The sequence below is a fragment of the Protopterus annectens genome, chromosome 10.part0, assembly GCF_019279795.1.
Source record: "Protopterus annectens isolate FY-2018-M chromosome 10.part0, PAN1.0, whole genome shotgun sequence".
Lineage (NCBI taxonomy): Eukaryota > Metazoa > Chordata > Ceratodontiformes > Protopteridae > Protopterus > Protopterus annectens.
Genome location: NC_056744.1, coordinates 743,947,700 through 743,960,656, shown reverse-complemented (window position 1 = coordinate 743,960,656; position 12,957 = coordinate 743,947,700). Strand labels below are relative to the sequence as shown.

The 12,957-nt window shown below is 43.2% G+C and overlaps 1 protein-coding gene across 1 annotated transcript in view; it reads left to right on the top strand.

Annotated features, from left to right (window-relative positions):
- JAK1 (Janus kinase 1) overlaps positions 1-12,957 on the top strand; it is a 1,643,095-nt gene that overhangs the window by 1,065,933 nt on the left and 564,205 nt on the right. Inside the window, exon 11 of the mRNA XM_044085562.1 lies at positions 5,011-5,126. Coding sequence (XP_043941497.1) covers positions 5,011-5,126 — 116 coding nt within the window. The remainder of the gene's footprint in view (positions 1-5,010; positions 5,127-12,957) is intronic.

Here is a 12,957-nt window from a genome sequence, read left to right as displayed (position 1 = left end):
CCCAATCCTGAGAATAAGGGGGAAAGACTGTTACATACCTTGGACATTCACAGACAACTTCGATACTACCTGGACAGAACCAAGACCAGTAGGAAGTCTGAACAACTTTTTGTAGCTTACGCCCCTGCAGTCCAAGGAAGAGCAATTTCAAAACAGACTATTTCAAAATGGATTGGACATTGCATCAGATTCTGTTATTCCTTTCATGGAAAGACTGTTCCAGCCAATGTCAGACCACATTCCACCAGAGCTACAGCCACCTCTACAGCATTCTTAAGAGGGGTGCCTTCTAAGGACATTCTAGAAGCTGCTACATGGAGCTCCGTGCATACATTCTCCAAACACTACAATCTCCCTCTATACTCCAGATCCAGAGCAGGCTTTGCTTCGGCAGTCCTGCAGGGTTTGATTGCCACACCATCTTTTTCCTAGAGCATTCCTCCTCCCCCAGCTAAGCTACGGTATTCTACCCATATGTTATGACTGCAGTTGCATTCTTGAAGGACGTAGTACAGTTTTGTACCTACCATAAATGTAGATGTCCGATAGATATGCAACTGCAGTCGGATTTTCCCTCCATACCCCTCTATGCCTAGGGTCCACTCCTATCCCTGTTTCTCTTAGCTGGGGATATCTGTTATGGTGTATCTGTTTATTGCTCATTTATTTGTCTGGAATCCTGTTTTTGTCTTCCAATTTGATTACAGCCTTCCTTGGAGGGCACCTGGCATCTGGGGCAAGAAACACTGAAGAAAATGGCGTCGGCTGATGCTTATGTACTCCAGCCGCTCTGACGTCTGAGAGAAATGCGACATCAGCCGACGTCGGACCCAGACTTTGGAATCCGGCCAACCGAGGGCTGCCTGAGGCAGGACAACCCATATGTTATGACTGCAGTTGCATATCTATCGGACATCTACATTTATGGTAGGTACAAAACTGTACTTTTTGTGTGATGCTGTGAGTATCAAACTCTTAACAGTGTGTGTGTGTGTGTGTGTGTGTGTGTGTGTGTGTGTGTGTGTGTGTGTGTGTGTGTGTGTGCATGTGGGTGCACGTATGTGTGTCTGTGCAGGTGCCAGTTTGGGGGTTGAGATGTGTGTGTGTGATGGAAGGGTCACTAGTGATAGGGGGTTTCTGTGTATTGTCATTACTTTGAGATGTGCCAGGGGGTTCTAGTTTACTGATGAATGTGCATAGGTAGGGGACATGGTATGTTTAGTGTGTACTGTGTGGAATGTGGATGCAGACTTTATGAAGGTTGTGCAAGATTGGTATTTCTGTTGATCTTTGTTCCAAGCAGCACTTATACCTACATAAATTTAATCTTGGGTCAAGTTTTGAGATAGTGTGGTAGGTTAGTTCAAGTCATTTAGCACTTGTGCAGTATTACTTAATGCTATTTTTTTATAGAAATTTCTGTTTCTATTAATGGAAGACAGGTAGGCTTTAATGTACTGTATTTAGTATTAATAACTTGTTAGCTCTAGACAAGGAACCTTTATCTGAAATCTAGGTCGGGTCACATAGTAAAATCTGTGTTAATCCACTAAAATGTGTTTTATCACCTCCGTGTCAGAAGTGTTCTTAGACCGGTACCAAGACAATGCATCTCCTTTTTGTGTTCTGATGTTAGTTTTCACTTTTGTAGTGAAACAGTTCTCAGGTGATTATTGTAAAAATGGTCAGAATGTGTATGGCCATTTTCTGTTGCAAGTTTTCTGCACTGCAGGAGCACTGTTGCTATGGTGATTTGCACAGAGTTGAGCAATAGAAGAAGAGGAACTCAGCTTCATGCTTATTGCTGATATTCTTTGTGTACTGTTATTGTATACCGTAATTTTAGGCCATTTGTTCACTTATTAGGCGGTAGAAACGAGTGCAGATGATACTTTTATGAAAACTTAGTAGTCTTCAGGTTCATCCATTGTTTGCTAAAGCAGAACTGAAAAACAGAAAAGCTTAGCAAGCCGCAGATCTTTGAGTAAAAACAGAGTAGCTAAAAAGGAACTATACAAGAGCCCAATAGAAGTAGCCATACCAATGCAGCTTTGTGAGAAGACTTTCTTGCTGAGAGTGACAGCACCTAGCTACTTTATGCACTAAAGAAATAGACTGGCATGGTCTGTTCAGTGTATTTACCCTTGTATGCTTGTTCTTGATCTTTTTTTGTTTGTGCATGGTGTTGAATGTACCTGAATGTGGGCTTTTGCAAATGTAAAATCAGAAAATTCTTAGGCAGTCCCTGTTTGGCTGCATTGGTCCATCCACACTAAGGCTAGAATGCCTGCCAGGATCAGAAGTTACGCATGGGTTTACTCCAAACTTGCCGTATTTGATCATGAGGGTGAATTTAGAAGCGAGTCAAACAAGTAGGCCAAGAGGGATTAAATCCTACATACCTCCCAGCCCTTACAAGTAGTGCATTTGTTATACCATGGTAAAAGTTTTAACTTTTAAAGTTAAGCATGGTATTATGTCTGCTTCTTTCAAGTGCTGAGCCTGTGAAGTAGTGTACATTACACTACTCAGGCACTGTGAAACTGGAAGTACAGGTTAATTGCTATGCTGTGGATGAGCAGCATCTTTTTAAGAGGTAGGGAGAGTAAGCACTTTGTACCTGCTTCAGTGTTGTGTGCCATCCTGGAATGGGAGATTGAGGATGATAATTATCTAATCTGTTGGGGGGCCCTGACCTAAGAGCAATGCAGCTTTAACACCCAAGGTGAACTGCTCCTTCAAATTAGCTGATGGACAGAAATTCAATTGCATAACTCCTGGTATGGTTTATTTTGACACATTGTTTTGTCTGCCTTGCACTTCTGCTACTCTCATTCTTTGTACAGCTGGTCAGCATTTGAGGGGTCTTATGTCTGCTTGTATCAGTAACAATGACTGTGCTTACTCATTGGGCTAGATGTTTCATCTCACCCCTAGTCTAAGTGTGTTTTACAAGGACTGCTTGTCAGGGTTTTGCTCATGTCATTGAAGTTGATGACTTGCCATTGACCATCTTCCCGTAATTAAATCAATATTCAGTGATTCACTAATTTTAGCACTCAGAAAATGTATTGTCTGCCATTTACAACATGCTAAACACGACATTGTTTATCATTCTGAATCTGTAATGTGCATTGATTCTCATTGAAACATTTATAGGTTCATAGATTTATACTAAGCTAGCAGTATGTCAACTGTCGTGAGCTTGGCCAAGAAAGCAATGAAATAAATATTCTTGAAGGTGAGCTAATAGCTCCAAAAAAGTAGTAGAGGGTAGAATTAATTTGGGAAATTCAGACAGGGCATTTTTAGTCTGGATTATGATAGATGGTAATGAAATTGGGAGAAGATGGGGAAAAAGATAAGCAGAGAAGGCATAAAGAAGTTGTAATGGTGTTTGGTTTAGTTAGAAGTTTGTAAGTACTGACTCCTGACATGTATTTATATGATCCTGCCCATTCATCTAATTGGAGTTTCAGTATTGTAGTGGTTTTATTCCGTCAAATAAATAGAGGAAGCTTTTTCCACAGGCACATGAAGGGACAGGTAATGCATATTCTTCTATTTAGGATTTGTTATATTACATTACTTTAACTCCCATAGTATAACTAGATCTCTGGAAGGGGTATTAAGTGATGAGTTTGTTTCCTTTTTAAGGAAAAGGTAGTCTCAATTGGGATTTGCCTTAGTTCAGAAAGCAAGGCACAGATCACATTACAGACACGAATTTTAGTCTACCCAAATAAGTGTTTGAACTTTGGATTATTTCACTTATAGGATCCTGGGGTCTTTCTAGTTAGGATAAATGATTGGAGATATACATGGCAAATGAAACATTGTAGTCTGTCTGGGCAAATAAGGGCAGAACAAAAAGGATTTAGGACAAACTGGGGTTTTAGCAAGAACCCATGACAGATGAGATGATACAGGTAGGAGTAATTTCTGACAATACTAGAGATGTGCGGAATTATGGCTGCACGTTTTCTATGTAAAATTGCAGTGTTAGTACTGAGGCGATTTCCATTTATGCCGTATTGTGCAAGAGCACTACTTTTGCCAAAGTTATTCTTGAGAGTCACATATAACTCTTCTGTTGTGCAGTGCGACAGTGGAGCTAAATTCCATGTAAACACCATAACTGTACAGAATGAGGAGGAAAGCTATTAAAACATTCAACTGTGTGTAAAATCAAAATAAACCTAGTGTAACTAGTGTTGTATACATTGGTATTGGTTAGAACATTTTCTTGGTTTGCTGCAATACCTATATTAAACATAAGAAACAGTTTTGAAACCTGCCAACCATTGTGTTTCCTCTTGTAGTATTCTGCTTCTAGAGGGTGACAGATTTAGTATAATTTACCTTTCTACTAATTAAGTTGCAGGATATTGTGTGAGAGGCTGTAAAGAATGAATTTTAGAAAAACCTGAAAGTGCTTACTGATGTAGGAGTGGAGAGACGGCAACAAAGAATGTTGTTATTAATATAACTTCTAGGATATGTCAGTGTACGTTTACCCACAGCTCTGAGAGGCATGGTCTCATAGTAGTTGTGAGAGATGTAGAACTACTCAGTAACTACTTGCTGTAATAAGAAAAGTGATGCAGGCAGCAAACTTTCTTCAGTGCCAAATATGCAAATACTAATTGTTAGCATTTAAATCATGGCCTTGGTCATACACCCACATTCTGTGTCTTCTCTCTTGTCACCATGCCAGTCCCCACTGTATCTTAATTAAGTTTCTTTGTGCTAGTATTGTGCATTTTTTTAAGTCTGTGACAATTTTAGCTGCATGTGTATACAGGTATGTTTAATTTAACCAATTAAATAATAGGAATTGCTCATAAGTGTATGTGCTAAGAATTTGTTGTTGATTTAAGTCCTGTACATAGACTTGAAAAGTTATGTAATGTTATGTACATAAATTGCATTGTTTCCATTAAATTTACAACATAGATGTCAGAGAAGCTTACTGAAAAGGCACTCATGAAAATTTATTTCCATTTCTAGAGGTCTCTAACCTTTTGGTAGCAATACATGTCCGAAATCAGAGCTATCAGCACATGGAAGCATACCCCTTGAGCCAACTGAGTTTCCATCGTATTCGCAAAGAAGAAATTACTCAGGTAACTTGTGTACATTTTAATTCTGCTCTGCTTCATGTACTATGTGTTGAGTTGAGAGTAGCTGTAAATTGCTATATGTTGAGTAACACAGTCCAAACAGATAATTAATATGCACAAAATAGATGTTCTTGGTTCTGGTTATAAGATTTGTAAAAAGTAGAATATGTCAACTGAAGAATTTTTGGATGCCCATTTTGTCTACAGACTTCTGTTGCACTCCGAATCCCGATTTGCTGATAAAATACTGTAGTTCTGTTGTGTACCACCAAAGTCATCTAGGACATCCTTTTGAAGTATATTCAGAGCAGATGTGAATGCTGTTTCTTGTAGCTTCCTAACATTTTTACATTACATGTACTTAGAAATATGTGGCCTCAGATGGTGGAACCGTTTAGCTACCTTGATCAGCACATAGAAGTGCATATGCATGATTGTGAACTTGGTCCGTCTCTTTATATAATGATAATGGGAATCCCAGCCAGTGTGTCAAGACCTTTGACTTGTATTGGGTTATATTGTTTACCTTATCCTTACTCAGTTGGAGAGACATTAATAAGTACTTGTTCATCAGTCTGGCCATTCCTCCAACCTGAATCACCTGTAGCAAAGCTACATTACCAGTGTATGCACTGAGGAGCTGGGTTTAAACCTGGCACTTGCAGCTTTCATGAGATACATTTTTACTGTTATTAAAACAATAATAGTAAACATTATATTGTACACAAAATGTAACCTGATGGAAAACCTGTACTTACTACGGGTAAACTTCTAGAATGTCTAATACTGCATACCTCACTGTCATTCTTCGGGTTTCAAACACAACTTGTGTGCTATGATTATTCATGTTTCATAAGTGAAGTTATATCATTAACTCGTTAGTGGCTGAAATTCTCCTGATAATGAGACAGGATTTTATGGAGAGAGAGAGAGAACATAGCAAATAGCGGATATATTAACCAAGCATACATCATAACTCTTTCTGGTTGCATTCATAAACATTCTCTGAAATTTTAAGCTAAGATGTTAGTAGTTTGCCAAGTTATTTTATTAGATGCATGTTTGGTCTTCAAGTTGTGCAGTTTAAAATATGTAGAATCCCTTTCAGATTATACACTCAGCGTTGTCAAGCTTGGACCCTTTTCTTCTAACTGGATCTGATAAAAAAAAGCAACAACTACAGTCTGTAACACAGGTGTGTTGTGAAGTGAAATGAAATGTTTAGCTTCATCCAGAATTCCAGTATAAACTGAATGTGTACAGTGTTATCTAAGCAGTGTACTGCAGTTTTAGATGATATTGCATCACCAAATGACCATGCTATCACAACGATTCATCTAACAAGACAACTAGATGCAGTCTATACCTGTAGCATTAGCTGTTTGCACATGACGATGCAGGTTTTCATTGCAGTTTTTAGTAAATAGTAGTAGATGTAACTTATGATGTGATAGTGTTCAATCTCGCCGTTTGTTCTTACACATGGGTTCGGAGCCGATCCTCGGCTCCGTGCCGGCCTCTTGCAAGCTCTGCATCGAGAAGAAGCTCGAGACAATCTAATACCCACAATCCCCCTCTGCCTTTACCCCAGATCTAGTTTGCCGCTGCTGCATACGCATCGTTGGGAGCTAGCTCGAGAGTTTCTAAGATAAGATATAACTTTTTTGGTTGTATTTTATTAAGATTTATATTCTAGTTGATATTATCTGTATTAACAAGTGTGATTGTGTTGTGGTTCCGTAATTCCTTGGTACCGTTAACCTTTTTTTCGGTATTTTTGTATCGGGGCCTACTCCCTTCACATCTACCATATTGAGACAATTTAACCGGATTTGACATTTACCTGATTGTGACTTTTTTCTCGGATTGACTGTGTTTTTCTGTAGTTATATACTGTTCTACTATGTCGGAGAAAGCAAAGTCTGGTTTCAAACGTTGTCAGTGTGGCCAAAAAATGTCGGTCACTGACAACCACAGTTCCTGCGTCTACTGCCTTGGCCCTCTCCACTTACAAGAGGATTGCTCCATCTGTCACTCTTTTAGTGGGAGGGTCATGACAGATAGGCGCAGGAAACTGATGGACAGAGGTCTACTGAAACCGGCTTTCCAAGAGGCTTTGGATGCTTCTGACCAGGCATCGAAGTCCTATAAGGAATCGAAGACGTCGGAGCCTAAGTCATCGGCTCCAAGCTCTTCTTCAAAGGTTAGATCACCGATTCCACAGACTTCGGGGCCGAGTGTTCAACTGGTGTCGGTTCCTGAGCCTCGAGTCTTGGAACCGGTGATGGAGCTCCCTCCTTCGGCCATATTGAGGTCGGCTCCGTCTTCGGTTCCTTCGACCCGTTCTTCCTCCAAACTTTCGGATATCGATGTGGATCGCGTGGTGCAGAAGTTGTTGGAGCATTCGGCCCTCTCTAAACTTATTTCGGTTTCCACCCAGTTGGTGTCGAAACTTGAAGGCCTCCCTGTATCTCCATCCATTCCTCCTCCGAGACCGATTCAGTCTTTGGAGCCGGAAGAGGCTGATCTGCTGATTGTGGAGCCCTCGGGTCCAGAACCGTCTTTTTCTCGGTCTGTTCCCCTCACCTCGACTCCGTCGGACCCGGTACCGGAGTCTCGGAGCCGACGGTCTGTTCTTGGTTCCGGGGCCGAGTCGAACCGACGTGTCGGTTCCGACTCTCCCTCGGGCCTCGCACGGATCGGTTCGGCTCCGTCCTCGGGTCGATGCCTTCGTGCCCGTGGTCGGGATTCTTCCCATTTCTTCGAACCGGGGGACTCTTCGATGCGGGACCCGGGAGCGTTCGACCTGATGAGGAAGGTGTTGTCTACCCAGACAACCACATCAGTGGAAGCAGCTTCTCCTCCCCATAAAGGGCCTTTGTCTTCATCTGCACCCACGGCCACATCCAAGCGTCGGGCACCAGTGTCTCAGGCACCCCTGAGGGTGCCCCTCTTCCTCCGAGGCTTCTTCGGATGCTCCCACGAGGAAGTCCCTAGCAAGAGACTGTGTGAGAGGAGACACTTGGACTCTCCACAGGAATCCTTCACATCTGATACTGACTTAGATGATTCAGAGGGTCCCCTAAGTCACCTTCAGAAGATGTCTCTTTTCAGACATTTTGGAGATCCTGAAACAGAGAGGTGCCTGGCAGTCCCTTCCCTCTTCTGAGGATGAGTCAGTTCTGCTGAAGGCATTTGGTGCTCGCCCTTCCTCCTCCTGGGTCACTCCGCCTTGATGAACTAATGGAACTTATTGCTCGAAGGGCGTGGGAGACTCCTGACACAGTGGAACCTGTTCCAAGAAAACCGAACAAGTACATCACAGCACCTCAGGATAAGTCCTACCTTACAAAAGGAGTTCCAGTAGACGCTATGGTGGTGGCTGCAGCCACGAAAAAGGAGATGTCGGAGTCTTCTTCGTCTGTCCATCCGCCTAATAAAGACTCTAGGACGATGGATAGATATGGGAAGCGCATTTTTAGTTCAGCGGCTTTTTCCATGCGGTCCCTGAACTATTTGACTCATTTTACACGTCTGCAGAGGGATCTAGTCAAAGAGTTGGGAGATACCCTCCAGGGTACTACAGATGCAGCTGTCTCAGGGAAAGTGACAGCGCAACTTAATACCCTAACATCGATTGTTAACTCGTCCATGAGGCTGATTTCTTACGCAGCCGAAGGTTCGAGTAGGGCAGCAGCTTCAGCGATTGCTCTTCGTAGACAATCCTGGATGCGCCTATGCTCCTTTGCGGAAGCCTTCAAGTCTTCCTTTACAAACGCCCCATTTGACGGTGCCACTTTTTTGGCCCCAAGGTAAAGGAGACCCTTACCCGGTGTGAACAAGAGGGAAAGACTCTGTCTGCTGTCGGAGTCCGTTTTCCACCCCAACCAGACCGTACCCCAAAGGGCAACGCGGTGGGAAAATGTGGTTTCAAAACCCCAAGGGTCTTTCTCAGGCACACAGGGTGATGCCCCTCTAGAGGCAGAGGAGGGGCAGAGGTGGAAGACGCCGCTCTGGCGGCAGAGGGGTCCGCAACATCAAGGTGACAGGGAAACACTCCCTGGTAAACCTTTCCAGCACTCCTGAGAGGAGGCCCGACTGTCCTGCTCTGGAGGCAGTCGGGGTCGCTTAGCTTTATACCCTCAGGCCTGGCAAGATATAACTACAGACAAGTGGGTAAAAGCGTGAGTTACCAGAGGTTACTCCATACCCTTCCTATCCTATCCCATTCCAAAGAAAAGACTCCCAGATGTACCGCCCCATCTGAGAGCCAGCAGCTTTAGAAATTTCAAAGCTGCTAGAAAAAAGAGTCATCCAGCCAGTCCCAGCGGACCAGCAAGGATTCGGGACTTACTCAAGGTTCTTTTTAGTTCCAAAGAAAACAGGGGACTGGAGGCCCATTCTAGACCTAAGCTACCTCAATACTTTCATCAAGAAAGAAAAGTTCCGAATGGTCACGCTTCAATCGATCCTTCCATTCTTACAGAAGGACGAGTGGATGTGCTCAATAGATCTAGAGGATGCATACTACCACATCAAAATGGCCAGGGCATCCAGAGATCATTTGCGCTTCCGGCTGGGAGCCAGTCACTTTCAATTTCGAGCCCTGCCCTTTGCTCTGACCTCAGCCCCCAGGGTCTTCACCAAATGTATGGCAGTGGTAGCGTCTCACTTGAGACGTCAGGGATTCCAGGTGTTTCCGTATCTGGACGACTGGCTCCTTTCGCCCACCCCGCGTCAACTACTGCAGGCCAGAGACTATGTTCTTCAACTGTGTGTTCACCTAGGGATCTCCGTAAATTTCGGAAAATCCTTACTTCAGCCATCACAAAATATCTTGTTCATAGGAGCAGAGTTAAACACACGTCAATTAATTCTGAGGCTTCCCCCAGAAAGGATATTATCACTGCAGATTCACATACGTCTTCTACTCTTGTCAAGGAAATCTCCTGCAAAACTGGTACTGAAGGTGTTGGGCCTCATGTCAGCCTCCCTTATTGCAATTCCCTGGGAAGGCTGCACATGAGAGTCCTACAATGGCTACTGTTTGCTCAATGGTCATTTCAACAACTACCTCTAACACACGAGATTCTTATAACAAAGACTTGCAAAACAGATCTAAACTGGTGGCTTCAAACGTGCAACCTTTCCCAGGAGGCCGTTTGTGCTACCCACCACAGTTACGGTGACCACGGGCGCTTCCCTGATAGGGTGGGTAGGCATCTTTCAGGGACAGACAGTCCAAGGCGAATGGACCAATTTGGAGTACAATCTGCACATCAATGTTCTAGAGTTGAGGGCAGTGTTTCTAGCATTGCAACACTTTGCTCCCCTTCTTCCTCTAGGGACTATTGCAGTTCAGACGGACAACATGTCGGTAGTCTGGTACATAAACAAACAAGGGGGAACCAAGTCCTATCAACTATGCAGAGAGGCCATGAGAATTTGGCAGTGGGCGGAGTCCACGGGTCGCTTTCTAATAGCAACGCACATCCCGGGGTCATCCAACGTCATAGCCGACAGGCTGAGCAGAGCAATTTTGTTACCGCACGAGTGGTCTCTAAAACAGTCAGTGGCGAAAAGGATTTTTCGCATGTGGGGCCAGCCTTCCTGCGACCTGTTTGCGTCTCCAATGAATGCCAAATGCAGGAGCTACTTTGCCCTATTACCCCCTCCAGGGGAAGTCCCCAGGGACGCACTGGTTTACGATTGGCCCCCGGGACTCCTATATGCATTTCCCCCATTTCCTCTGATATCGAAGTTTCTCCAGAAAGCCAGGAACCTACACAGGACGATAATCCTCATTGCTCCATTCTGGCCTCGTCAAATTTGGTTTCCCTTTCTAAAAATACACTGCATTCGGGGACCCTGGATTCTGGACCCAGAGCCAGATCTATTGACTCACTCGTCAGGGGTTCCCCATCCCGCTCCTGTCACTCCATCTAGCAGCTTGGCTGCTCCAATTCCCAACTTAGCCAGGTCTGATCTTTTGTCACCAGCAGTCCAGGATATATTAGTGGCTTCAGCATAAAGCTTCCACTACAAAGACATATACTAGCAAATGGAAACGGTTTGTATTCTGGGCGAATACACACCATGTGGATCCCTTTATAGCTCCTTTGAATAAGATATTAGAGTTCTTAACAGACTTATTTCATCAGGGTGCTTCTCCTGCTACTCTAAGAGTTCAATTGGCTGCCATTTCAATTTCCATGTGGAAGAATGTGGAGCTCCTATTATGGCTCACAGACTTTGTAAAGCCTTTTAAAAGGAGTTTTTCATATTAGACCACCGGTCAGATCTCCTCGCCACCTTGGAGTCTAAACTTGTTGCTATCTAAATTAATGTTGCCCCCTTTTGAACCTGCCTCTTCTTGCCCATTAAAATTTTTGTCCTGGAAAACTCTCTTTCTGGTAGCCATTACTTCTGCTAGACGAGTGTCTGAACTTCAGGCTCTCTCCATCAAGCACCCTTATTTGATCTTTCACTCTGACAGAGTTTCTCTTGAACCAATTCATCCTTCCTCCCTAAAGTGTGTTCCATTAACAATATTAATCAGTCCATTGAATTACCCACTTTCTTCAAAAACCACTCCAACAAAATGGAGTATATGTTACACAAATTGGATGTTCACAGACAGCTAAGGTTTTATTTGGATAGAACAAAAGATCACAGGAAAACAGATCAACTCTTTGTGGCTTTTGCTGATAGCAGGAAAGGACTTGCAGTTACCAAAAGAACTCTTTCTAAATGGTTAACGGATTGTATAATCTATGTCTACGATTCTGCAAATCAACCCTTTACACAAACCCAAAGGACATTCCACAAGGTCGATATCTCGTCTTTGGCTCATGCAGCTCGCCTACCTCTGGATGCTATTTGTGCGGCTGCTACCTGGTCTAAGCCACATACATTTATTTCTCATTATAAAGTAGACAAGGTTTCTAGGGACAGGGCAACCTTTGGTTCCACTGTGCTCAAGAACGTACTCCCGTGAGTTCCTCAGGATCAAGGAGCTAGGGACGCTACCCATGTGTAAGAACAAACGGCGAGATTGAACACTATCACATATAGAAGTTATGTCCTTACCATAACGTTCCATGTGGAGTGTTCATCTCGCCTTTGTTCTTACAGTCCCACCCTCCCACCCTTAGGAAGAACGTTCTTTGATGCCTGGCCAGAAGCATTTTTTGCTACTGTTATTATTCTGTGTACATAGTTGGTATACACATATATGTTTATATGTGTCTGTTTAGATATGTTTATGTGTGTAAGCATGAATGTGCTTTTATGTAGATTGGTTTGCTTGCAAACTAGATCTGAGGTAAAGGCAGAGGGGGATTGTGGGTATTAGATTGTCTCGAGCTTCTTCTCGATGCAGAGCTTGCAAGAGGCCGGCACGGAGCCGAGGATCGGCTCCGAACCCATGTGTAAGAACAAAGGCGAGATGAACACTCCACATGGAACGTTATGGTAAGGACATAACTTCTATTTTCTTACACTGGACCACTACATCCTGTTGCCACATTGTCTGAATCTCCACATTGGACTTTGGACTAAAAGATTTTCATGTCTACAATTTGAACATTCTTCATCTTGGTTCTCAGAAAGAATGAGAAGTTTCTCTAGGGATAACACTTTGTAAGTTGTTGAACTTCTTGCTGTTAGCATCTTTGGGGTCAGTTTTCTGTTGTTTAAACTTCAAATGAAGCCAACAGTTTAGAATGCAGGGGAAAAAATATCTGTAACTAACTAAATGGAAGAATACACCTTTTTGAAATACGTCTTGAAATATCCAGCCTTCTGGTCCCGTTAATTTAAATCTGCTTATTAA